Source organism: Pyricularia grisea (genome assembly GCF_004355905.1).
Source record: "Pyricularia grisea strain NI907 chromosome Unknown Pyricularia_grisea_NI907_Scaffold_4, whole genome shotgun sequence".
Taxonomy (NCBI): Eukaryota; Fungi; Ascomycota; class Sordariomycetes; order Magnaporthales; family Pyriculariaceae; genus Pyricularia; species Pyricularia grisea.
In genome coordinates this window covers 1,065,661-1,091,170 of record NW_022156718.1, presented here as the reverse complement: position 1 = coordinate 1,091,170, position 25,510 = coordinate 1,065,661, and the positions used below count along the sequence as shown (strand labels likewise).

Here is a 25,510-nt window from a genome sequence, read left to right as displayed (position 1 = left end):
TATAGAGAGATGACTTCACAAGGCACTCACTCCCCCACACATGACTGAGTTGGTTGGTATTGTTTTCAGTAATGCTAAGGGTTTACAGTCCCTTACCTTTCTCAGTTAAGAAGAACAATCAAGTCAGTGTGTGCGGCGCTTCGCCGGAATCAGTTTAACTTGCTGGCCCGAAATCCCGAGCCCTAGCATATACAAATAAAAATATAAAATGAAAGTCATCTGATGTCTATCGAGATCCATGCTCATGTTTGGCACCGCACGTGTGAAACGGAACTTGGGCTTTGCGCCGATCGGATCCCATTCCCTGCAGCTGCAAAAGAAAAAAAAAACTGCCAAAGCTGCTCTCGGATTTTCCAGTAGCAAGTCCCTTTAAGAGAGAGTCTTGATCCTGGTCAGTACCTGCCTCGAGTTAGGGTATTTTGTGTTTTCGCCAAGCTATCTTGGCAACTTTGGTCGAGACAATGGGAAAAACAAACACCCATTTACGACATGACATTGTATCGCTTACAAATGACCAAGACTGTATACAGTGAGAAGAAGACAAGCACTTCGACGTTGTTTGCCACGACGACCGGAAGCTTGACTCGGAAAGAGAATAAACAAAGGGATCTACCCCTGACCCAAATCCAAATGCGATCTTCTTTACGGACCCTAGGTCTACGTCATTACGGGCCACCACAACGAGTGAGAAAATAAAACCCCAACCGCATCACAAGTGCCAGGCGGGCTTTGGGAGACGACCATCTTTGGGGCTGCTTCCGGCGACGACTCCTCCAGGACCCGACCGGCACCGCCGCCTGCGCCTCGAGCGATGGCTCCCTCGACAGCTACTGCGACCTCGTGGGCAACCGCGGCTGGTGGATCACTACTGACAAGGCGAGGAGGAGGGAAATATGAACAACCCTTCGCGACGAAGCCCATCAGCGTCGTCATCGCCTTGACTTCATGTTGCATTCTCGCCTGCTTCACCAGTAGGACCCCCTAGTTTTCTCCTATTGGCCCTCCTACCCGAGCTGGAGGTTTCTTGGTAGTTGTCTGGACAATAGCTGAAGACTTTTGATTTTTTGCAGTGAACAAAGCTCGTGTTGTGAGAAGCTGGCTGAGATTGCCATATATACAATGGTGTGAGTGCTCAGAAAATAAATGATCCTCAAATATTTATTTATATATTGAGAACCTGATTAAATATTCTAACCACCATTCATAGTGGTTCTGGCAATCTACTTCATGTCATTCTCCTTCGTGTTTGGTTCCTCCATATTGCAGTTTGGATTCGGCTCAGAGCTCAACTACGCGACGTGCTCGACGACGACGTTTCTCTGTCTCGGCGCATATGTGGCGACCAAAGTGGTAAGCAAAGGTGGATTTATCATATTTTAATTGATACAATCGACGGAGAACTGTTTTTACTGATATACGCCAACAGTTTATATACCTGTTTCTGGTCGATCGAGTGGTACGTTACGAAATCCCCCCGGGGAGTGTGGACTCGCATTTTCACATGGGTTGTCTTGGATTCTGACACTCTATTAGCACATTGTTCGAGATTCGAGTAAAGCCCGTCTTCGATCCAAGCTTTACCTACTTAACTCTTTCGGCATGATGGGTATGTTGATTCCATGCAAAGAAACGTTTTTGGAGTATGGGAAACTCATAGTTGCCGTCACAGGGATATATATCATCATTGTGATCCTAAATTTTATATTGTATGTCAAGCAAGTCTCTATAAGGATCACTGATACTGAAAGCACCTGGATCTCGACTAATCTCATCATTTTATCCTTTTTTCTTCTCTCGCTGCAGCCGCATTACGGATTACGACAGGGGCATGTGCATCATTGGCATGAAACAACCCGTCATAATACCCCTGATCGCATTCGACGCCGTTGTCAACGTTTACCTTACCCTTCTCTTCCTCATCCCATTATTAAGTGAGTTGACTTGAATGAAGTTCACACCTTTTCTTTTGCGAAGCCAGGATTGGGGGTGCTGACAGGGCTCGCTGCTTTCAACAACGCCAGAACTCTACTCGGTCAAGCTCACCTTTGCCAAACCCTTGACACTCCAGCTGAACTCCCTAAGCATGCCGAACACAGCTCCAAATATTAGGCTTCAAAAGCTGGCAATGAGAACCTTTATCGGCTCCTGCTGCACACTTGCGAGCAGCGTCACGTATGTAGACCCTTAACCTTCCGTCCGCAGCAGAGCCACAGTGACTAACATGTATACTCCGCCGAGAGCAGAAACCTTACCTTCCTGATGGTGTTGAACGGTGAGGTTTCATGGTTATGTCTGATGTGCTGCAACAGTGACAGTAAGTCCCTGCTGTTTGTCTGCAATACTACCCATCTGAAGAAGAGGAAGAAAAAAAAAAAACAGGCAGGCTGACCCTCTTCTGCCTTCCCGACAGTCCTCTTCTCGGCGATCATAATACAATGGGTGACGGCAAACGACCACGCCGCATCCAGAAAAGTAGAAAAGAGGCCGAGGCCGAGGGCGGATCCTACGTCCTTCGTGACGGGCTTCTCGGACGAAACGGCCGTGGCGTTCCTCGGCAGGGTGCAGGCCAAGTTGCCGCACTTGGAGGATGGAAGATATACTAGATCAGAGATTGCGAGGTCGGATGTTGTGAGGCCAGATGAAGGAAAACGGCGAAATTCTATATCGTGATATTTTTTTTTTTTTGGTTTTCGTTTTGTTTTGAGGGAAAGAAAAATTAGCAGCTGCTGGGCATTGGCGTCGGCGTACTATGGTATAAATGGTTGGGAAGGCTATCTCTGGATAGAAAGCGGGTTTAAGAAATAAAAAGGGACAGGATTCCAACGAAGATCACGAAAAGATTAGTTAATGTATATAATTACATGTTTGAAAAGGTTGCGACATGTTTTGTGAGGCCTTTTTTTCAGGGTCGGTATCCGTTCAGGAGTTCGTGTTGTCTTTGGTCAATAAAGGTGAGGAAAGTGGGTATCACGTGATCGATGTATGAAACAAGACACAGGCTTTCTGATAGAAGCCAGAATGAAACATTTGCTTTTGTAGACCGAAAGATGATAGAGCAGTGGGTCATTCTTTAATGTTGATCGCGATGTCGTCGTCAGCACGTTGAAGGAAATTGGTGATCTTGAGCCGAAGAGAGAGACATAATATAATTTGCCAACAAGGTACTTTGATAATTCAATACATACTTTACCTACAGCAATAGGTTCAATTTGCGATGACACACGACCCTGTCTTGCCCGTACCTGGATCCGATAAGGAACAGAGCGACGCTAAACTCTATATAGCAAGTCCACGCGGGCAGCCAATTGCCGGAACCCCTGTCTCACCGAGAGCCGATTGTGGCAAACCAACCAACCTCAAGTGTCTCTGTTTGATATCGCTCCTAGTGATACTACTGTAACTTGCGGTAGATACTACGTATTATAAGGCCGGACTTTACGTAGCACTGCCAATGTACTGAATCTTCTTTTGTTGGAGTCAAGGTGGGCGGCATAGTGGAGTTGCCTACCATCCACGCACCTATTTTGATCAAACGACAGGCCATTTTTCATTCAGCTCGCCTGTCTGCCTGTTCTGTTCCTTTTGTGCGGTGATAGAAAAGACATCAAGATACTGAAAAAAGGGTGCCTCGAAGAAACCCCCGGTTTTTTTTCCCTCTCTCCCTATCAGAAATTGTACGTAATGAGTATGGGGTAGACTATTTGGGGAAGAGGGGGTAATGGATAGAAATGAAGATGAGGCGCTCTTCTCCGCAAACACATTTGAGAATTGCGAGTCATTTGTTACCAAAAACTGATTTGAACGCGGCCGCAGCTTCGCGAATAAAAAAAGAGCATGCATGAACAAAAGGTATAGGATGCAAGTGATTGTTGAAAGGTGGGACAGGGAGAAGAAGAGCCAAAAAAAGACAAACAGAATTCTTTCGCGTGTATAATACGATTAGCTTTTAACAACCGGGATTTTTATCGATGGGCCGATGCCAGGATTTTTTTCTCCGCCCAGAAAGATAACACAAAAAAAAAAAAAGCGCACCTGAGGCTCTGCTAGACTGGTGGTCTTTATCGGACGGTCCCCATAACGCCGCTTTTTTTTTTTTTTTTTTGACTGGTGGTCTTTATCGGACGGTCCCCATAACGCCGCTTTTTTTTTTTTTTTTTTTTTTTTTTTTTTTTTTTTTTTGGCTCAATTGACGAATTGACTGCCAATTACCTCTGGATCGTGTGTACCTAGTAATCGTTCATCTGTTCTAAGGTATGTACTTGCTAAGCAATTAATGTACTGGCATGCCCAGATATCTAATAAACGGCCCCCCGGTTTTCGGTGACATGGTCCACGTCTCCGCATGCCCCGCCCCTCGTCCATGGCCACAACAGATTGCCCAATGGTAAGTCGACAATGAATCTTTTGTTATCCATCTCACTCACAAACTGGTTACTATCGTGGGTTCCATTTTGATACCCACAGTAAAGCACTTTCACTTCTCCTTGAATGGTATGGGAGGGTAGACCCCTCCTCGGGACCTCCGTCAACTAGTATGCATAGAGGCATACCTCAAACGGACTTTGTGAGTTAGGGTCAACCCCGATCTGTCAGCCTATACATACAAGGGGCCCTAGGGACTCGAGACGCGATGGAAAGGAAATTGATTCTTGACGTGGTTGTTGGGCTCCAGATATTTCCGGCTTGGCAAAGGGCGATTGTGTGTGTCGGGAACCCTTTTTAAAAGTGTTGGTCACCTCCTCCCCCCGGACACCTTCTGGCTCTTCTTCTGCTTTTCCTGTCTCCTTAGAATAGTTTAATCTATTCCCAAGTCCTGAGTCAAGCACCCATATCTGGCCATAGACTCTTGCCCGCCTCTTCTTCAAACCCGACAACATGGCTGCTGTCGACGAGAAGAGCGTCGGCCTCGGCCGCTCACCGAGCGACAGCGACATGGCCGATGGTCAGGTCATCGGTGTCGATCGCGATGCTGATGTCGTGGCCAAGTATGGAGAGACTCATCGTGGTCTCAGCCCTCGCCACGTGCAGCTCATGGCCATTGGAGGCTCTATCGGCACTGGACTTTGTGAGTACTTGGTCTAAAAAAAAGAAAAACCCGCCCGCAAAAACACCACCACAACGTTTGTGAGGAGAAAAACAAAAATGCTAATCGTAGTGATTCCTCCCATGATCCAGGGGTTGGTATCGGTGGAGTGCTCTCGAAAGCAGGCCCTCTCTCGCTCCTTCTTGGCTACGCCTTCTGGGGTCTCCTCTACATCTGGCCTCTCAACCTGTGCGTTGCCGAGATGTGCGCCTACCTGCCCGTCCGCGGTACAATCTTTGAGCTCGCCCGCCGCTTCGTCGACCCTGCCCTCGGCTTCGCCATGGGTTGGACCTACTTCTTCGCCGGCGTGATGCTGGTCTGTACCGAATACTCCGCCGTCGCCACCATCATGCAGTACTGGAACCAGGACATCAACCCCGCCGTCTGGATCGCCATGGCAATGGTCTTGTGCATCATGCTCAACGTCGTGGCTGTCAAGTGGTACGGCGAGAGCGAGTTCATTATGGCTTCAACAAAGATCCTGTTGCTGTTCGGCCTCATCATCCTCACGATCATCACCATGGCCGGTGGGAACCCGCAGCACGACGCCTACGGCTTTAGAAACTGGGGCGACGGCAACTACATACATTCGTACCTGGCCCCTGGAGATGCTGGGAGATTCCTCGGCTGGTGGAAGGTCGTCATCTATGCTGCTTTCACAATTGCCGGTCCGGATATGATCGCCCTGGCCGCGGGCGAGATTGTGAACCCCAGGCGCACCATCCCCCGTGTAGCCAGGCTCATCTTCTACCGTCTTGTCGGATTCTACTTCATCGGTGTCCTCTGCGTTGGCATCATCTGCAGCTCCAGGGATCCTAGACTCATGGGGGCATTGGCCAGCGGCGCTTCTGGCGCTGCTGCCAGTCCTTGGGTCATTGGAATCGAGAACCTTGGCATCCGTGTGCTTCCTCACATCATCAACGCCGCTATTATGCTTTCCGGATGGTTAGTTGGTTTCTCTTCCTGCCCTCCATATTGCCCCCTTCCCTCTGTACTTGGGTGTGTCATTGTCTATAATTACTTCTCTACTAACACATAGTCCATCTCTAGGTCTTGCGGTAACGCCTACCTCTATGCTGCCTCGCGCACGCTCTACGGCTTGGCGCGCGACAACCAGGCACCCAAGTTCCTGCTCTACTGCACCAAGCAGGGTGTGCCGCTGTACTGTGTGTTGACCGTGTCGGTCATCTCATGCATCACGTTCCTCGTCTCGTCCAACTCGGCCGTCGAGGTCTTCTTCTGGTTCGTCGACCTGACGACGACGGCGCTCATCATGACCTACACCATGATGGTGATCACCTTCCTCGGCTTCTACCGCGCCCGCAACGCCCAGGGGCTGGACCCGCAGACGCTGCCGTACCTCGCCCCCTTCGCCCCTTACTCGGCCTACCTGGCCCTGTTCCTCGGCTGCGTCGCCATCTTGTTCGTCGGCTTCGATTCGTTTGGACCTTTTGACGTGCGCTCGTTCATCACGTCATACTTTGGCCTCGCGTTCGGCGTCTTCATGTACGTCTTTTGGAAGGTCTTCAAGAGGACCAAGGCGGTCGACCCCATGGAGGCGGATCTCTACTCGGGCAAGAAGGAGGTCGACGAGGAGTGCAGGCACTGGGAAGAGGGTGGAATCGAGGAGGTGGAGAGGGCAAGGTTGGCCCAGATGAGTTTTGCGAGAAGGTGCTGGGAAAGGCTGTGGTAGAAGAAAGATGTCTTTTTTTGTTTGGGCGACTAAGAGAGGCAGACGTTACATTTCTTTCACTTGCGCCTTTTCTTTTTTTTTTTTTTTTTAACGTTTTAAAGTAATTTATATTGCAGACATGACTCCACAGATCTCGATGAAAAAAAAGCCTCTGAATTTTCTTGTTAGACATAACTGTAAAGAATCCTCAAAACAGCCTCGTGAACCCCAGCCTCGATATGGGTAGGTCCAATATCCGTCGCGATCACCTCCCCAAGCCGGTCGATCCAGCCGGTGCCGGCCCTATCGATCCACACCACCTTGACGCCGTTGGCCCTAGCACCGACGACATCGAACGGGTTCGCCGTGACGAGCCACACATCATCGACGCCGACCGCACCACCGTCGCCGCCGCCGCCGTCGGTCCTGCTCGCCGTGGCCTCGGCGACGAGGTGATCGTAGACGGCGCTGGCGGGCTTGAAGGCGCCGACGGCCTCGACGCTGAGCGGCGGCTTCTCAAAGACGGACTGGTAGCGCGACAGGGTGGGCGAGCTGGCGATGCTCGCGCTCACGGCGGCCGCGGTGCCGTTGCTGAAGATGAAGCACCGCACGTCGCGGCCGCCCTCGCGCCGCTCCGACTCGAGCTGCCGCAGGCCCTGCTCCACGTCGCCGTAGACCGAGAGCGCGTCGTAGCTGCGCTGCAGCGCGGCCACGGCTTCTGTGCTCAGGGGCACCCCGGCCTCGGCCGCCGCGTGCTTCAGGGCTGCTTCCGTGATGTCGGCAAAGGGACGGTATATTCCTGGAAAGAAAAAAAACAAGGGTGTTGGTGGATATGGCTTTGTGGTTGGGGGTTTCTTTTTTTATTACTGCCGCTTGTGGGGGGTGGCTTCTTATTTTTTCTTTATTTGTTGGAACTAACCCATTGCTGTGATCCTCCAGCTGTATTCGAGCTGGTATCTCCGCCAGAGGCTCGTAATCTGCTTGGCCTTGGTTTCATCACCGCACATCTCAGCCACCTGGTCCAAGATGGCATCTGTCGACAGGAGAGTGCCGTACAGATCAAAGGCTATGCTTATATTTGGATTCGGCATTGTGTTTATTTGTTGATGTGTTTGGTGGGGGGTTTTTGTTTCTCTCTCTCTCTCTTCTTTTGTCGTTAGGTGAATATCTTTTGATCGGTAAAAGTGCAGAAGAAACAGTACCTGCATACAAGATTGACCTATCAGTGTAAGCCAAGGTATCTAGAGTTATCGTCAAGAGCTTGTGCAGAATGGGCTAACGTCTAATCTAGAACTAGGCTTTTTCAAGTTGCGTGTGACAGCGGGGTAGAAACAAGAGGCCTGCCATAGAGTTTAATTAACTCCCTACCTTACCTTATTCAATCTCATCGCGACGCGACTTCCGATGATGTCATTTTAGCTAGAGAAAGATCACTGGTCAATATCTCCGTCTTGTAAATTCCTAAACATACAAGTGTTCTCCAACTAACTGGTCAAAGTCACAATTACCTCATACTGTCGTTTACGAGTTGGATTGCTCCAGGCTTGGTTGTTGGCATACACTGTAGGGAGTAGCATTACATGCTAAAGCAGTAGAACAAATGGAGGATGAAACCGACTCAACCGCAAATCACAACATCGACATCTTTCGCGATTGTGTCTCTGCCGTTCTAGTAGAGCGGCTTTCTCAGAGAGCCGAGTCAAAAACAAAAAAGAAAAGATCCTCCAAGCGCAACTCTCGTAGAAAATCCACCACTCACCAGCTCTCAGATCCCGAGGTCGTTGCCGGTGCGGGGTCCGCCGAGACCGTCGTCACCACCACGGCTCCGCAACCAGAACCGCAAAACGACGATGCTGAGGAGCTCTCCGAGTTCATCGGATACGTCGCCGACACCACATTCGACCTGCTACCCCGAGAGCTGCGGCTCCTGACCCACCGCAGCTGGACCGAGGACCCCTCCCTGGCCGACCGGTACAGCCTGCCCCTGACCGGGCCCAGCCTGACCGCCGTGCTGCCCGCCGTGGTCGACCCGGACGTCTCCACCGCGTTGTCGGCCTACGGCGACCCGGAGGACCTACTCGCGCCGGTGGTGACGGCGTACATCACGACGGCGACGGCCGCGCCGGTCAAGGTGACACGCGGGCAGGCGGACGAGTGCGAGCTGTGCGGTCGCGACTGGATCCATCTGACGTACCATCACCTCATCCCGCGCATGGTGCACGACAAGGTCCTCAGGAGGGGCTGGCACCGCGAGGACGAGCTGCAGAACGTCGCCTGGCTGTGCAGGGCCTGCCACAACACGGTCCATAGGTTCGCGTCCCATGAGGACCTCGCCAGGCACTACTACACTGTCGAATTGCTGCTGGAGCAGGATGAGATTGCCGCCTTTGCGCAGTGGGTTGGAAGATTGAGATGGAAGGGAAGGTAGGATGGCGGGAGTCTAGCTAAAGTCTAGTTCAGCAATATAATTCTTGTCATAAGTGTGTGTGTTTGGTCTTCAAGAAATGGGAACGCTGTAACACTGGCCTTGCCATTAGCCCCTTTATCTTTTCATGATGAGATCCACATGATTTGAGCCGTTTACAGCATGTCTTATAAAGCGCAGAGGTGTCTTCATTCCATCACCCCCGAAGAACATTCGCCATAGAATAAAAGCAGTAGCAACTCTCATTCCTGAATCCAGCGGGGACTTGTCAATTTAAGGCTCGGTACAGTTCTATCCGCCATTTATTTCACCACTATTTGACACCATTGTCCCTGGTAAGAGTCTAGCCCTTGCTTCTTTATTCCGCCTCAAGAAGAGCCTTCAGTGCCGCGACCGCGATTTCCAGGACCTCGGGCCGCCTCGTCTTCTTGGCACACTCCGTGAGGACCGTCGCCCCATTTTCGGCCTTGATCTTTTCCCGTGACAGTTGACCAGTCTCACCTTCCGTCGCCGCCATATTGAGCAACACAAAAGCGCCACGTTGCCTCAGATCCTCGCTGCTGCCCTCCCCACACATCCCTAGCAGTATTTGTATGCCACGCTCGCCCCGTGCAAGTATCGCCCGCACGACAGCCTCGTGCGCCGACAGGTTGGCCAGTGTCCCACCGGCTGCGTTACGTGTGCCTTCGTCCTCGGCATCACACAATGCTAGTAGAATGTGGACCCTGGTACTGGCCTGGGGAGACCCATCTGCAAAAGGGGCGGCGCCCTCTGGGCATTGAGCCAGGTTGCAAATGAGCTCTGTGGCCGCACGCTGCACTTTTGAGTTTGAGCTCAAGACCTGCTCCTCGAGGTCGGGAAATACTGCACGCACAATTGCGCGCCGAGTGTCTTGGTCTTCTGTTGATGCGAGATTGGTGAGTGCCATGAGTGCTTCAAAGGTTGGGAGTAAATCCCGCGTCTCAGTCGAATCGTCGGGTGGTACGATTGAGGCCAAGGGTCGAATGGCTGCACTTATTGGTGTTGGGCGAGTACCACCAAACACGTGGGCTGGGTTTGTTGATATCAGGATTCGTGCGAGGGCCTGAGCTGCGGTGCGTCGAGCAGCAACAGTTGACGCATCGTTAGCGGCCGAGAGTGCGGTCCAGGCAGCGATGAGAAGACGGACAGCTCCCTGCTGGGCCAGTTGACCCCGGAGTTTAGGCGTAACTGATATGGAGTAGATGATTTGTACAATGAGTGATAATGATGCTACTGACCCGTCCTTGCTGTGCGAGACTAGGATGGGGACGATGCCGGCCTCGAAAACGCGCATACACCTGGCGTTGACATGGTCGTCATTGTTCAAAGGATCCTGCTTTAGCTTTCCGGCTGCATTCGCATAAGCCTTAAGTTGTGTCATGCGCTTCTGCTCTTCTGATTGAGGAGGCTCGTAGCGGGTGAGGTTGACGACAATGCTCAGTGCTCCATAGGTTAGAGATGATCGAGGTGGAGCATTTTTGAGCGTCTCGACAAGTGACTTCAAGAAAACCTTATCCTCCGACAATGATTCTTTTACTTTGGGCTGGAGAGACGCGTAGGCAAGTCCCTCGATGGCGCTCTGCCGACCATGTTCTGGGTCTTCGAGGAGGACTTTTGTAAACTTCTTGCTGAGGTCTTCGACACTTGTGGTTGCCAAGCCCACCCGTTCCTCGGGTAATTCGGTGGTGGACTCTGGCGGTTGTGTTGCCTTCATGCCTAGTAGTCAGATCAATCTATGCTCGGGTGTAAAAAAAAAAATAAAAAAAAAAGCAACAAAATGGAAGTAGAGTGGCAGACGCTTACCTTCAATTTGGTAAGAATTACAGCAGCGAGATTTTGCACCTGCTCCGAGTGTTTCCTCATCGAAATCGATCCGGCTTGGTGCACGTCAGGCTCAGTTGTGATGGTACACTTAGCAATCTCTTCCGGATCCTGGTCCACAATCTCCTCAAGCCACTCGGCGCAGTATTTTTGCACGGCGGCACGGCATTCCGAGTTCATGCATGCTGCGTTGAGCATCTCGAGACATGCCGTCTCAACCTTCCTGCTCTTCCACTTCCGCCTCATAAGCGGACCCAGGCTGGCCAGGAAACCTTCGCTGAGGAACAAGTCCTTGATGAGATCTGGCACGATGGGGAACAGGGCCGATGCAACGCAAAATGCAACAATGTAGTCGTCGTAAGTGCCGCGCTTCACCCGATCGTAATAGAACTCGGAAAGCTTCTTGTTGCCGTCATCGCCAGCTGCTTTGAGATAGGCTGATGTGGTTAAAAGCCCAAAACCTCGAACCGCTTCCGGCTGCCTCATGTCTAGATAACCTAGAAGAGTATCAACACAGTCGCTGTCGATGGCGTCGCAGATGGACGGCTTCCCACTCTTGACGTCGTTAATGTCGTCGTTGAGCAATTTTGTGAGTTGGTTCAAGTCCTTGCATGTCTCCTCATCCTCTTGGCCCCCTTCCATCAGCCGAGCCATGAGAATCAATACCTGGTCCTCTTTGCTTGGCTCAGCAGAGGAGCCTTTCGTTGCAGCTCCGGGGGATGCCATATTGGGTTTGTGGATACAGCAGTTAGTTGCTGGAAAAATTTCAAGACCAATAGTTCATACGAGTACAGTTTGATCCAGTCGGTTTATGAATCAGATCATGGGATAAAGTAGGTAGGTAGCATGCAAAAGGTACTCTGCCTGTCGTTTTATGATACTTGACGAGAAAGTGAAAAGTGGAGATTCTAGCAATTTCTCAACAACCCAAATAAGGCAGTTGAGGTAACGATATATCGAGCCTGGGTCGTGCAAGTTTAGGTGATAGCGGTAGGTAGGCCTGATATTAGGGTGGTCATGGGATGGGACGGACGACTAGGTCCCCTCATCGCTTCTAACTCTTGCATGGAAAGCTTCAGCCCTCATAGGCTAGCACGTTGAAGTCACAGCAAACTTCAACAAGCCCCGCCATGACATAGTTGTCTCCACTCCCGCGCGAGAGATAGACAGCCAAGATAAGATGCTAAAAAACGGATCTGTACACGTGACCTGGCGTTTGCGTCCTTAATCCCTGCAGCGAGCTTTGTACCGAATGCAGAAGTCACCCCAGATAAGACAAGATTCATCCCGCGTCATCAATTGCAAAGAGAGGAATTGAAGCGAAGCCCCAAAAGAAAATAAACCAAAAATCCGAGCCGAAACGAACTGACGATAACTCCCCCGATCCACTCATTTCTTCGGCGGCCTTCAATGGGATCGACCTCACGCATTCCCATCCCATAAAAGGGCCTCCCAACGCTCTTAATGTTCCGACCTCTGGCTTGGCACCAGAGCGAACATGAATGCCGTCGATGCCTCGGATCACTACGAGATCCACTCGGGTGAGGACACGCCGTCGCTCCTCGTCGTCGTCATTGACACAAACCCGCGCGCCTGGGCATTGCTGCGTGATGTGCTGCCAATATCAAAGGCCATAGCCAACATCCTCGTCTTCATCAACGCCCACCTCGCTCTCAGCAGTTCCCATTCCGTAGCCGTCATAGCGGCCCACACCCACCGCGCAGTCTGGCTCTATCCGTCGCCACCGAAACCACCTACCCACGATGCCCGCGACGTCGAAATGACGGATGCCGATGCCGGCAAGGATAAGAAACCTACGACTTCATCAGCCAACAAGCTGCCTCAGTTCGCTCAGATCGAATCCACCCTCCTTTCCTCGCTCCACGACCTGATCCAAAATACTACCAAGGCGGAGCTGGCCTCGACCACGACGACCCTCATCTCGGGCGGCCTGTCCTTGGCACTCGCACACATCAACAAGACCAAGGAGCTAGCCATGGCCACCGGCATTGACGCCACCAGAGCCGAGCCTGCAGCACCGGGTGTGTCGGCCTCGACGGCTGGCGCAGGCGTCAGCGGCGGCGGCGGCTCCGCGGCCCGGACCGTTCTGCACTCGCGCATCCTGACCGTGTCCGTATCCGACTCGAGCGCCGATCAGTACATCCCGACCATGAACGCCGTGTTCGCCGCGTCGAGCGCCGGCGTGCCGCTCGACGTGCTCGCCCTGCGCGGCGCCGCCCCCTTCCTGCAGCAGGGCGCCTTCATCACGGGCGGCACCTACATGGCCGCCAAGGAGCCGCGCGGCATCCTCGCATACCTCATGACGGGTTTTGCCAGCACCAGCGGCGTCGGCAGCCAGGGTCTGCTCGTCAGCCCAGGGTCCGAGTCGGTCGATTTCCGCGCCGCCTGCTTCTGCCACCGCAGGGCCGTCGACACGGGTTACGTCTGCAGCGTCTGCCTGAGCATCTTTTGCGAGGTCCCACCCGGCGCAGAGTGTCTGACCTGCGGATCCAAGCTCGCCCTCGGGGCCTATGGCCACAAGCCTGCCGTCGTGCCGCGCGTGCGCAAGAAGAAGAAGAGGAAGGTTGGCGTCAACGGGGACAGTAGAGAGGGAACCGGTACTCCACGACCTACTTGATTGATTATCAGGGGGACGTCTTGGCCCAAAAAAAGTTTTGAGCCGTCTGGGGAACGCGGAGGGGGGTTTTGTGTCTAAGTGTCAGACTGATACATTTCTTAGAGGCATTCTGCCAAGGGTTCATTCGGGAGAAAAAGAATCATCTAGATCGAGGTCTGCAACAATTGCAACTTGGGGTTGCTTCTTATATCAAGGAGTTGGATGGGGTGGGCACCTTTGGGTTCTTTGGCTTTTTTTTTCATAGAGAAATAACATTATTAGGGGCCGTGCCGTCGGTTACTACTATCTATACATGAACGATGGCATCATTTCCAAATATATTGGAGACCTTGGCAATGAATGCCTGTGGATAAAATCCTCATGATAATCGAGACATTAGATAAGTTCCAGTGGCATGAATATAAGCACATTTTCTATGATGTTACTCCCCAAGGCTAACCGATCAATGTAGACTATCTAATGCTTTGTACACATACCCCGTATGTAGACATTCCAATCTTCTAAAAACTCAAACGCAGGTGACTGGACGCGATCAAAAAAAAGCTAGACAGCAGGCTGCTACCCAACTCAACGCAGGTTATGGATGGCTAGAGACAAGACAAGAGCTTATGGTCTCCCTAGTGATCCAGTGATGTGCTGATTGTGATATGAAGAACAAGAAAAAAAAATGCCTTTCTAATATGCTGTGACGTAACGCAGGAGTGAAATTATCCTAGAACCCAGGATTTAAAAGACGACCTTGAGCAAATGCTAGATGTACGGTGCGTTTGTATAATCGCATCTGGGAGATCCAACACTCAGGTGGTCGTCTGTGACTATAAGCTTAGTCCTTGCCGGCAAGGCAGTATTAGCCAGTCGATACTGGTCATATTTCATGATCAGATCGAAATCTTGAGACCACCAGCCACGGGTCTATGCCGACCGTGTCTAGTCTCGGGGACGCGAGACATGGTACAGCGAGGTTCTTTCTCAGTCGAAGCAAAGGATGCAACAGCAAAAGATTCTGTGTTGTGTCCAAAAGTGAAATAGTAGCCCCTAGATGTCTTCTTGACAGCCATGATGCCGATGGCGGGCCGTGACTCCTGGTTCCGGACGCCCGGATGAGCCATGAAATCGTGGTCTATGAAAGACGTAAGAATCTTAGCCTCGCTGTCCAGCGGCACATCGGAGCCATCTCTGCCTCGCACTGTAGAGAGATACAGTCGCTCGGCACACTTGTATGCCGCCATCGAAGTCGCCATGTGCTCGCCCGTCCCGGATGTTACGGCCGCGACGGTCGTGCCCGATTTGTCACCCTCGTCTGCCGGAATCACCGCCGTGCCGATACCAACCAGTGCCGCTGGGCCGACACGCCCGCGGTGCTTCATGCCGATGCCTCCGGATGAGGAGGCGGCTGCGATACGACCTTGGTAGTCAATGGCGATGACACCGACCGTGTCGTATATCTCGTCCTCGGGTTTCATATCCTGGGAAGCTTGTGCCCTATCAAGCTGATCTCCAGTTGTATGGGAAGTTCGAGTCGGCGTCACTGGGGTGTTCAAAGATGAAGTGACCAGGGTTGGTTCCATGACACGGATTCGCTTGGCGGGAGGGGATCCAGTGCTCACGCTGCAAACTTGCGCGCCCTGAGTTTCAGGTGTCATTGACTGTCGTTGACGAGTTGGAACAGCGGCCTCAGTACGGTTGTTGCTTGTGGATGAGGCACCGATCCCATTTCGAGGGGAGTCGGGTTGACCTTCGTTGAAAGTACCTGTTAACAAGGCAGCGCTATGATCAAAACGTCCAGGCATGTGCATGCCAGAAGGTGCTGAGTGGCGTGGGCTGCCCGTTGCCTTTCTCAGTTCCTCGGTCCATTTTTCCCAACGATCTCTTGCGTTGATAGTGACCATCTCCTCATTATCAACGACCTTTATGCCATGCTCCTTGGCGTATTGTCGAGCACCCTCACCAACAAGGAGTATGGGTGAGATCCGCCTGAGTGCCAACACTTTGTATGATTCGATGAGGATTTTTTCGGCGAGCATGACAGGATACCGAACGTCTGAAAAATAGGCAGGTCAGTATATGCAAAATCCAATTCAGACCCAGAGATGCACAAAAAATGACTGGGAGAGGACTCTTACGGGAACATGCGCCAACGGCACCACTCCGACCGTTGTGGTCCACCACTGTAGCATCGCATTCCACTGTGCCGTCAAGACATAAATTGCTGCCAACACCTGCATTTGTGATCGTGTTGTCCTCGAGGCATTTGGTAGCCTCAACGACGGCATCAACAGCAGAGCCGCCAGCGTTCATCTTGGCCATTCCGAGTTGTGCAGCTCTGTACTCTGGGTTAGCTGATTCACAAGCAACGGAGGTTTTAGAAGTCTATGAACATACCGACGGCATGCTTCCAGATGATATTCCTCGTTTGTATGGCTGTGGAATCCGGCGCCGGCATGGACGAACATAGCTGCGACAGGCTTAGGCTTGCTGCGCAACCTGTCCATTACCATGTCGCCGCCAAAATCATCTCCAGAACAACATCCATCGTAATAGCCCGAGACAAACATGCCATTTCCCGGGACAGTTCCATCGTCGTCAAATGTCTCTTCCAGTACATGTCCGTGACTGTGACCGTCAGCTCCCTCCGCCACCCGATACTTGGGTTCCACTGGGCCAGCAGCCGACTCGTCGCTGAACAGACTGTCGCCGGAGCTTGGCTCATTATCCTCTTTCATGATTGATAGGTCGTGTAATGTAACTAGCTTAGCTGTGGCCCAGGCACACGGCATAGTCAATCGCCGGAAAAGTAGAAGGTCTTATTCTTTCAGGCTGGGGGTGTGCTTGAACTGATAAGGCGAATAACGAATGAGGTTTTTAATCGAGCTGAGCGTCAGACATAAGCAGAGGTGGGCGGTGTTCCTGAGGTGTAGGTGATCATTAGGATGGAAACTCCCGCTGCTGTTTGCCAAGTAATAGATATCACCGACCAAGCTTGTAGTCAAAAAACAAAGAGTGGCCTGCCTAGAATCGAGCAAACGAGCAAACAAGTCGGGAATAGAATACTTTGTGTAAAGAATGAATGTTAAGCCAATGTTACGATCTTCACTGGAGCGAAGATCGGCGCAGAACCGGTCTCCGTCAGCACCCACAGAGCAAAAGTGACGGGATGGAGTTGAACGGTTTGTATGGGTCTAGGCGAGAGAAATGGACCAGCAGGTTCTCAAAAGAAACTGAGACGGCAGTTTCGATTGAAGAATGAAAGTCCAGAACAAAGAATTGCGCTGAGACTTCATCAAAGTGGAGGGAGCACCGGCTCTGGGGGGAGAGGTGCGACCGATAAGTTCTTGCAGATGAGCGCGGCAGCTTCAGATATGAGCAATGAGGTCGAGGATAGGACAGAGCTTCCGTCGTTAACCGCAGTTCAGACACAAGAGATGGAGAATCGTACTATGACAGGAGAATCAAACTTGTTATGGAAATGAAATTGATAAGCATTAAGTATATACCTTTTGAGTGAGTAGAGCGACCTATAACAGGTCTGAAAGAATCAATCCATCTCACCATGGGCTTGCTTATTTTCTCCTTGAATCACAATGAGGACTAAAACCCGATTTGGCCAAAAAGTGACCCAAATGTGGGAGACCTATGGGGATTCCATCAATGCGTTCATCATCATTCCCGGCCCATTGTACCTCTTTCTAGTAGGCGGATCTAGATTGGTGATTTGGGATTAAGTACATCTGTTATGTGGGCGAGCTGCGTTGGGTGGTACCTTGTGTTCCTGAGAAAAGGAGTCGTTTTGATTTGCATGGCATATTCAGGAGTGCAGTACCCAGTTTGCTGCTGCTACAGAGAGAAGCTCTAAATTGTGCGCCACATTTCTTAGCTGTTTTGTGGCTTGCTTGGCCAACAGATGCGGGGCAATGACGAAGCTGAGCCACCCACTTCCAGGCACGTAATCCGGCCCACCTACCAAGCAAGCCAACCGTTGCAGCATCATCCACCGAGCAGCCCATCCCAACTGCTCTCGAGCGTCTCGCGATAACTCAAAGCGCAGCCTCTATACTTCACCTAGAGGCTATAGCGCGACTGTTTCAGCTTTGCAGTAAAACCGAGCCCGAGGCTCACAACCGCCAAAATGGCCAACCAGACTCCCGCCGTTGTCATGGACAAGTGAGTTAGATGGAACTCGAACTGCCCAACCTACCAGCAACCGACCCCTCTCCTCGAGCTGCCTGCCTAGCCAAGCTTCACCTTTGCTCTCGCCAGCTACAATCTCAGTCGCTGGCCCTCGGAACCTGCCCATTAGCTGACATTAAATCTGTATTCAAGCGGTACGGGTTTTTCAAAACTAGGTATGTTCTGAATGATCCAAATGGCACCGCTTCGCCGAGTGGAACCTCGGAAGTAATCCCAGTCGCCGTGCTGACGCAACAAAATCTCCCAGGTTTCGCCGGCAATGATTCACCTTCGTTTGTCTTTCCCACGGCTATCGCGACAAAGTCAGCCGGAGGAGCATCTGGTGGCACTGGTTCCGGTCGGCCAGCTGTTGCCAACAAGCCTAGCTTCCTCACTGGCGGTGCTGGTCCTGGCGGCCACCTCTCGGGCAAACGAGGCACCGAAGATCTCGATTTCTTCATTGGCGACGAGGCCCTTGCTGCCTCATCCGGACCCGGTAACTAATATCTCGCGCTCGTAGCACAATGCCTGAACCGCGTCATTTAAATATGCGCTGACGTATTTTGCGGTTGACCACGCAGGTTATGGACTCCATTACCCAATCCGACATGGACAAATAGAGAACTGGGTACGTTGAGCAATACGGGTTGAGCTACGGTTTTGTCGCAACATTTGCTGATGATTTATAATTGCAGGACCACATGGAACGCTTCTGGTCAAACTCCATCTTCAAGTACCTACGCGTAGAACCTGAGGATCACTTCTTCTTGCTCACTGAGCCGGTACGAGCATGGCCTTGAAATATCTTGCATGAGCTGTTTAAGTGATTCTAATTCGACCAATCGCAAATTCAGCCTTTGAACCCTCCAGAGAACCGCGAGAATACGGCCGAAATCTTCTTCGAGTCCTTTAACTGCGCAGGACTTTATATTGCGGTGCAAGCCGTTTTGGCCCTCGCCGCCTCGTGGACGTCGTCAAAGGTCCACGACCGCTCTCTTACTGGCACTGTCATCGATTCAGGAGACGGTGTTACGCACGTCATCCCCGTTGCAGAGGGTTATGTCATCGGCTCTTCGATCAAGTCGATCCCCATCGCTGGACGCGACATCACCTACTTTGTCCAGTCGCTGCTTCGTGACCGAGGCGAGCCAGACTCGTCCCTCAAAACCGCCCAGGAGATCAAGGAGGAGTACTGTTACGTGTGCCCTGACATTGTCAAGGAGTTCACCAAGTTCGACCGTGACCGAAGCCGGTTTGCCCGTCATGTCGTGAGCCAGCCAGGCGGCAGGGAAGTTTCGGTCGACGTAGGATACGAGCGTTTCCTCGCCCCCGAGATATTCTTCAACCCCGAAATTTACAGCTCGGATTTCTTGACGCCGCTGCCAGTGGTTGTGGACGGAGTGATCCAGTCGTCGCCCATTGATGTCCGCAGGGGGCTGTACAAGAACATTGTTTTGTCGGGTGGTAGCACTCTGTACAAGGACTTTGGTCGCAGATTACAGCGTGATATCAAGCAGCTGGTGGACGCACGGATTCGTGCAAGCGAGATGCGCAGCGGTGGTGCCAAGAGTGGTGGACTTGAAGTCCAGGTTATCACACACAAAAGGCAACGCCACGGACCCTGGTTCGGTGGTAGCTTGCTGGGACAGACGCCCGAATTCAGGTCGTATTGCCATACTAAGGCTGAGGTATGTTATGCTGCAATCCCTCAAAAAGAAAAAGTTCTGAGACTCGTTTGCTAACTTGCGGCGACCATTCTTTAGTACCAAGAATATGGGCCTGGAATCGTACGAAGGTTTGCTCTGCTGGGCGGCCCAGGAGGATCGTAAAGGACTGTTAGTCTTTATTGAGCTTGAAGCTACGATTGAACAGAAGGTCGGAGAGGGGTTACGATATCAGTACGATGTTAAAAATCAACAAAGCGGCAGTGATGTTACTCGAGTCTTTGCTGCAAAATTGAAACGTATATCAGGAACAAACCGATGGAGATGGCATGTTGAAGCTATGAAATCAACGGACTTGGAACTTCAGGAGATACCACTATCGCTGCATGGGCGACTATATTGGCTCCGGTATCGGCATCGTGGACTTTCTGAAGACGTCTATATCCAAGAAAAGATGTGTACATAAATCAGTTCTTACCGTGTTGATTAAAACGGACGCTCGAAACGTCCATTTCCAAAATTGCTACCCTGCCTTGATATAGTTCCCCGCACTTCCCCACATTCTTCTGAACGATAATAGTCGAGTTGAATTGGATCCGGAGCATCAGGCATTCATTCATTTCCATTTAGACTAATCCCTTTCATCCGGGCCAGGATGGGGTGAGCAGAGACGTTAAACGATAATGCATGTATGTATGGCCTGACTGACGTTCCACCTGCCTGCCCAGCCTGCGGCTCATGTATCCGCCCGCTAAACGAAGAATACGACTGTAGCTGGTAAAGGGCCAGGGTCAATTTGCGGAGAAATTTCCGCATCTTCATGCCTTTACAGCTTAGCTGAACTAACTGCATTTCCCTTGGCCCGTCGAGGCAACGCTGTGATGTGTAGTCTCGACGGTGATTTTTTTTTTTTTTCTTTTAGAGTCGGTATGCCCTTTTCAATTTCCCGAAGTCCGAATGGATTAGTTTAGACCTCTTATCTATTACTGATTTTCTTTTTTACGTTTGGTTTGCCGAATGGACGAATACTCATACCCGCCGTCCCAACAGAATATATACTTCAAAGTCTTACCCCATTTGTACTAGAACTACCAAGAATAATCCTCATCCACGAGTTCGAGCCCGTCTCGGGAAAGCGCAGCAGGGTTTAAACTGGATGAACTTGCCTGTCTAGCCTAAGAAACCGCCCACCCTCATCCCATCTTCTTCTTGTGCTTGCAGCCACCAAAAACGCGCGATTCACATGTGTTCATCTCTTGGTCCGGTGCTCAAACGATGCATACTACAAGGAAATATTGTGGAGAAGAGTGCGGGGGGCTCGCTGCTTTCCGTGACAATCGGGGAAGCTTGTTAACTTTGTATGCTGTACAGGGGAGTAGAGGGTTCATCCACTTGAAATCGGTCCTTTCCGCTTATAACAAGAAATGCTGGTTCAAGTGACACAATTCCAACAAACTTGAGCCCTCGTCAAGCCGATGCTTTTCCCCCCGCATCTTTATTGAAGTGTGGAGCCCAAAAAAAAACTGCGCCTTGGGTAGATGTGTGCTTCCCTTGGTCCAGAATATGCGGAGTAGAAAGGCTGCTTGTGCGGGTTTGAAAGAGGGAAGCTTTGAGGGATCTTCATGCTTTCTTGTCCCCCTTTGAACTACATCAGACGATGTCTTGCTCGGCACTTCGGTGCGAGCGTCGGCTAGATGCTCATAAAATATTTCTCATTTCCCCAAGAGCAAAAAAAAAAGAGCGATTCGCCATTCCCTTTGCTTATATTTTCTTACAAACAAAAACACGGTTCCTTCCTATAGTGGTTATCTACAAAGTATATATTCAAACCTCCAACCTCGTCTGACCACTTCCCAGCAGAGGAGGTTTTGCCATCATCTCATCTCCCTATAGCTTTTTATCATCCCTCCCTCTCTCTGCTCATATTTCTCTATCTCTCTTTTTATTTCTCACCACCACTCGCTGCCACATTCTTCACCCCGACCCTAAACTACTTCTGAACATCCCGAGACAAGATGCCGGAAATCCCAACAGAACAGTGGGCGCAAGTTATTGAGAAGACTGGCGGGCGTAAGTCAACCTCGCGGTGTCCAGGATGAAGTTGCACAAATGGTTTTTGCCCAGGGCTCCCATGTGGCTACATCGCACTGGTGTGATTTTCGAAGCTTACCACCTTGTACAAACCCTTTCCAGCCTCCGTCTACAAGAAAATCCCCGTGTCCAAGCCCGGTCCCGATGAGGTCCTCGTCAACATCAAGTACTCCGGCGTGTGCCACACGGACCTGCACGCCATGAACGGTGACTGGCCGATCCCGACCAGGATCCCGTTCGTGGGCGGGCACGAGGGCGCCGGCGTCGTGGTGGCACGCGGCGAGCTGGTCAACGACGTCGAGATTGGGGACCACGTCGGCATCAAGTGGATCAACGGCAGCTGCCAAAACTGCGACTTTTGCCGGTCGGCCAACGAGATGCTCTGCCCCAAGGCCACGCTGTCGGGCTACACGGTCGACGGCTCGTTTCAGCAGTACGCCATCGCCAAGGCCACCCTCGTCGCCCGCCTTCCCAAGGAGGTCAGCCTCGAGGCCATCGCCCCGGTCCTGTGCGCGGGCATCACCGTCTACAAGGGCCTCAAGGAGACGGGAGCGCGCGCGGGCCAGTTCGTCGCCGTCGTGGGCGCCGGCGGCGGCCTGGGCTCCATGGCGCTGCAGTACGCCCGCGCCATGGGCCTGCGCGTCATCGCCATCGACTCGGGCGATGAGAAGCGCAAGACGTGCCTCGAGGACCTCGGCGCCGCCGCCTTTGTCGACTTTGCCACCTCGGCCGACGTCGTGGCCGACGTGCGCAAGGCCACCCCCGACGGCCTCGGTCCCCACGCCGCCTTGCTGCTGGCCGTGACGTCGCGGCCGTTCCAGCAGGCCGCCGAGTACATTCGGCCCAAGGGCACCGTGGTGTGCATCGGTCTGCCTTCCGGCGCCAAGATTCAGGCCGACGTTCTTGATATGGTGGTGCGCTTAATCACCATCAAGGGCAGCTACGTCGGCAACCGACAGGACACGGCCGAGGCTGTGGACTTTTTCGCGCGCGGGTTGATCAAGGCGCCGTATAAGACTGTGGGGCTTAGTGAGTTGGGCAAGGTTTTTGAGCTGTTGGAGCAGGGCAAGGTCGTCGGGAGGTATGTGCTGGATACGAGCAAGTGATTCATTTTGTATGAGTGGGTGTTATGGGATTTTATCATCGGTGCATAAGGACCAGGTCGGTTACAGGACTGGTGTCTCGGCGTAAGATGAAAGAAGTCGGCGAATATGTTAGGGCCAGCCGGCTAGGACTTGGTAGGCTTGAGTGGGTTTCGGTGAGAATTGGGAGCTGCATCGAGTATTATTTGCACGGAAAGTGGTTGACTTGCTTTGTTCTCTTCTTTTTGTGATATGAACAAGTCTGAAAACGAGTACAAGATATTCCTTCCGGGATCGAATTTATGCTTCACTTCGAAGCAAATGATAGAAGATGCAGATGAGCATTTGATGAAGAGTCTAGTAAAGAAATAGGAAATTGATATTAACACACAGGCCGTTCGTGCCAAGCAGCCTAGACCAGCTCTGGCTATGAGGCTACTGTCATTTAAGTAGACATTGGAGCGTCAACACCGTCGTCCACCCTAGTCAGCACCGCCACGCCCTCGACATGGCTTGTTTGGGGGAACAAATCAAAACCACGGACGCTTTCGATCTTATACCGAGCACCACCGACAGGAGCCGGTTGACCATCAACATAGCCGCGGACCAAGATGCCAACATCCCGAGCCTGGGTATGTACATTGCAGCTGACATAGACCAACCTCTGCGGTTTGAAGACAAGCAGCTGGGTCAGGAATGATATATCGCAACCTTTTCGTGGAGGGTCGATAACCACGGCTGTCTCGTCCGGATTGAAACCTTTGAGCTTCTGGAACAGCTTCGGTGCGTCGGCTTCAATAAACTCGCACTTTCCGTCAGGGTAGTCGTTCAGCTTAGCATTCAGGCCTGCTCTCTGAATAGCCTGGCCATCAATGTCGATGCCGATGGTACGGCCGTTGACCTGGTCGGACATGAACAGAGGAGCGCACGTGATTGAAAACAGACCTGAGCCACAGTAGGCGTCGATAAGATTGACAATGGAAGGCTTTCCCTCGCTATTGTCGTATGAGATGGCATTCTCGCGGACATAGTTGGTGAGGGAGGGCAGGATCGAGTTGTTGTTTTGAAAGAACGAGGAGGCCTTGTTCTTGAACACGAAGTTGTCGACATATTCGGTTGCCAACTGACTGCCTTCGCTGACACATGACTTGATGTCGACGTAATCATCCGTTTCGACCCTGACCTGATCATCACCAATTGATGTTGGTATTGGCACCTCGGAAACTTCCTTCTTGTAGAACCTCTCAGTGCTCTCACGGAGTAGAATGGTTGCGCCGTTAGAATAGGTGTCGAATTTGGAGGCTACAATCGCGCGTTCCCGCTTCATGCCTTTGTTGACAACCTCAGTGCCGATAGGACAGTCTTCAATGTCAAGCACAGTCTTCCTACCCTTCAGCATAAAGCCGATGGGTGGAACTTCTTGGTGTCGAACTGGTGGGCCATGTTTTCTCCTGGCACCCGGCGGCATGCCAAAATGAGGCGTGAGCTTGGTGCGGTAGCCGTATTGTAGAGGGCTACCTATAGTCTCCCCGGCAGCTGGGATGAGCTCAGGAGGCAGATCTGAAAAGTTTTTGAACGCCTTCTCAACGACTTTGCGTTTGTGGGCGAGTTGATCTTCGTAAGACATTGGCTGAAATTGACATCCAGCGCAGCGTGAGAAATGGGGGCAGATGACCCTCTTGTCGTCGCGTTGCGGTGACGGCGTCACAATCGATACAAGGTCGACCGCGCTGTGCGTCTTTTCGTGACGGAAAACCTTGACTTTGGCGACATCGCCCGGCACTACAAATGACAGCACGTATATCTGGTTCGAGCCTTCTTGGACAGCCAGCCCATCACCAGTGGACGACAGCTCCAAAACCTTGACTTCAATCTCAGTGCCAGGTTCTGGAAGCGCAGGCGCCTTGGCGCCCTCGGCATTCTGACTCTCAGTGACTGTCTCTGCTGCGCCTGGCGCTGCTTGTTCACCGTCTCTGGCGACATCACCCAGTGTCAACCTGGCCATCAAGTCCTTAAGATCATGTGCTAGGACATCGTCATGCGTGCCCTCAACCACGGTAAGCAAGCCTTTCCGCCTGAGCTTGGCCCTTTCTCTCTTTGACAAGTTGAACTGGGCCACGCCCTCTGGTACTGGGGACGGCTCCTTCCGCTTCCTATTCCAGCGTTGTGATTGTTGCTGTTGTTGCTGGTGTTTCTGTGGTTTCCGTTGTTGCTTTCCTCCATTTTTGGGCCCATTTTGCTTGTCTACTTCTGTAGTAAGCTTCTTCCAGGCGTCTGGTGGATTACTGTCGTTCCCGCCTTCGACGGGAACCGACTTGGGTGATGAAGCCATCCTGTAGATGGAAGCAGTTTGGGTGAAACGCTCGCGGTTAGTGAAGATTCTGCTTTGAGGTAATTTCCACTTGCAAGATCTGCCTGCGTGACGGAGTAACAGGCTTGACATTGGCAATAATCAGAGAAAGGTGGGGTGCAGGTTTGAAAATGGCAACCTGCAGCCTATTTTTGCAGCTTTCAATCGACACCGGATTTTTTTTTTTTCTCTCTGCTCGATTATTTAAGGGCACATGCAAAGCCAAACCTGCATGTACCTCCTTCAGTTGGCTTGGAGCGAAAAAAAAGATGAAGTGACCCCTGCCCTGTCCTGCAGGACAGCTCCGACAGCAAACCAATCATATCTCTTGAATTATCTAGCTTCGTTGATGGGTTTGATTGGCTCAAGAGTCAAGATCCTACAGTACATTGGGCAGTGCGAATTCACTCGTACCCAATATTCGACGATCCTCCAAGCCCTTGCCATCTGATGGAAGGCTGAGAATTCTAGAACATTATCTATTGCATTGGAATTG

At 51.7% G+C, this 25,510-nt stretch overlaps 12 protein-coding genes across 12 annotated transcripts; 6 read left to right on the top strand and 6 right to left on the bottom strand.

Annotated features, from left to right (window-relative positions):
• Positions 1-811: 811 nt before the first annotated feature.
• PgNI_07067 (uncharacterized protein) lies at positions 812-2,670 on the top strand (the record flags this gene model as incomplete). The annotated part of the gene is made up of 9 exons (XM_031127084.1): positions 812-971; positions 1,208-1,350; positions 1,427-1,456; positions 1,534-1,606; positions 1,670-1,706; positions 1,804-1,931; positions 2,022-2,172; positions 2,244-2,314; positions 2,411-2,670. 9 exons carry the CDS (start codon positions 812-814, stop codon positions 2,668-2,670), a joined length of 1,053 nt encoding a protein of 350 aa, XP_030980945.1.
• Positions 2,342-2,883, bottom strand: PgNI_07066 (uncharacterized protein; the record flags this gene model as incomplete). Its single annotated transcript, XM_031127083.1, has 3 exons — positions 2,342-2,349; positions 2,390-2,599; positions 2,862-2,883. 3 exons carry the CDS (start codon positions 2,881-2,883, stop codon positions 2,342-2,344), a joined length of 240 nt encoding a protein of 79 aa, XP_030980944.1.
• Positions 2,884-4,760: 1,877 nt separating this feature from the next.
• PgNI_07065 (uncharacterized protein) lies at positions 4,761-6,894 on the top strand. The gene is made up of 3 exons (XM_031127082.1): positions 4,761-5,065; positions 5,176-6,028; positions 6,134-6,894. The coding sequence occupies exons 1-3, from the start codon at positions 4,876-4,878 to the stop codon at positions 6,774-6,776; spliced, it is 1,686 nt and encodes a 561-aa protein (XP_030980968.1). The 5' UTR covers positions 4,761-4,875; the 3' UTR covers positions 6,777-6,894.
• Positions 6,895-6,940: 46 nt separating this feature from the next.
• On the bottom strand, positions 6,941-7,846 carry PgNI_07064 (uncharacterized protein; the record flags this gene model as incomplete). The annotated part of the gene is made up of 2 exons (XM_031127081.1): positions 6,941-7,554; positions 7,675-7,846. The coding sequence occupies 2 exons, from the start codon at positions 7,844-7,846 to the stop codon at positions 6,941-6,943; spliced, it is 786 nt and encodes a 261-aa protein (XP_030981228.1).
• A 155-nt stretch (positions 7,847-8,001) lies between these two features.
• PgNI_07063 (uncharacterized protein) lies at positions 8,002-8,443 on the bottom strand (the record flags this gene model as incomplete). The annotated part of the gene is made up of 2 exons (XM_031127080.1): positions 8,002-8,119; positions 8,316-8,443. A coding segment is annotated over one exon (105 nt), but the record flags the coding sequence as incomplete, so codon positions are not given.
• PgNI_07062 (uncharacterized protein) lies at positions 8,356-9,183 on the top strand (the record flags this gene model as incomplete). Its single annotated transcript, XM_031127079.1, has 1 exon — positions 8,356-9,183. One exon carries the CDS (start codon positions 8,356-8,358, stop codon positions 9,181-9,183), a length of 828 nt encoding a protein of 275 aa, XP_030980942.1.
• Positions 9,184-9,434: 251 nt separating this feature from the next.
• Positions 9,435-12,087, bottom strand: PgNI_07061 (uncharacterized protein). The gene is made up of 2 exons (XM_031127078.1): positions 11,005-12,087; positions 9,435-10,909 (listed from the first exon to the last, which is right to left on the bottom strand). Exons 1-2 carry the CDS (start codon positions 11,746-11,748, stop codon positions 9,539-9,541), a joined length of 2,115 nt encoding a protein of 704 aa, XP_030980941.1. The 5' UTR covers positions 11,749-12,087; the 3' UTR covers positions 9,435-9,538.
• A 433-nt stretch (positions 12,088-12,520) lies between these two features.
• On the top strand, positions 12,521-13,660 carry PgNI_07060 (uncharacterized protein; the record flags this gene model as incomplete). Its single annotated transcript, XM_031127077.1, has 1 exon — positions 12,521-13,660. The coding sequence occupies one exon, from the start codon at positions 12,521-12,523 to the stop codon at positions 13,658-13,660; it is 1,140 nt and encodes a 379-aa protein (XP_030980940.1).
• Positions 13,661-14,538: 878 nt separating this feature from the next.
• PgNI_07059 (uncharacterized protein) lies at positions 14,539-16,437 on the bottom strand (the record flags this gene model as incomplete). Its single annotated transcript, XM_031127076.1, has 3 exons — positions 14,539-15,701; positions 15,784-15,983; positions 16,043-16,437. The coding sequence occupies 3 exons, from the start codon at positions 16,435-16,437 to the stop codon at positions 14,539-14,541; spliced, it is 1,758 nt and encodes a 585-aa protein (XP_030980789.1).
• Positions 16,438-17,659: 1,222 nt separating this feature from the next.
• PgNI_07058 (uncharacterized protein) lies at positions 17,660-20,000 on the top strand. The gene is made up of 7 exons (XM_031127075.1): positions 17,660-17,821; positions 17,981-18,003; positions 18,096-18,323; positions 18,409-18,455; positions 18,523-18,609; positions 18,682-19,515; positions 19,591-20,000. The coding sequence occupies exons 1-7, from the start codon at positions 17,787-17,789 to the stop codon at positions 19,654-19,656; spliced, it is 1,320 nt and encodes a 439-aa protein (XP_030980790.1). The 5' UTR covers positions 17,660-17,786; the 3' UTR covers positions 19,657-20,000.
• A 423-nt stretch (positions 20,001-20,423) lies between these two features.
• PgNI_07057 (uncharacterized protein) lies at positions 20,424-24,934 on the top strand. Its single transcript, XM_031127074.1, has 2 exons — positions 20,424-21,561; positions 21,685-24,934. The coding sequence occupies exons 1-2, from the start codon at positions 21,507-21,509 to the stop codon at positions 22,686-22,688; spliced, it is 1,059 nt and encodes a 352-aa protein (XP_030981686.1). The 5' UTR covers positions 20,424-21,506; the 3' UTR covers positions 22,689-24,934.
• On the bottom strand, positions 23,110-24,996 carry PgNI_07056 (uncharacterized protein; the record flags this gene model as incomplete). Its single annotated transcript, XM_031127073.1, has 1 exon — positions 23,110-24,996. One exon carries the CDS (start codon positions 24,994-24,996, stop codon positions 23,110-23,112), a length of 1,887 nt encoding a protein of 628 aa, XP_030980826.1.
• Positions 24,997-25,510: the final 514 nt, after the last annotated feature.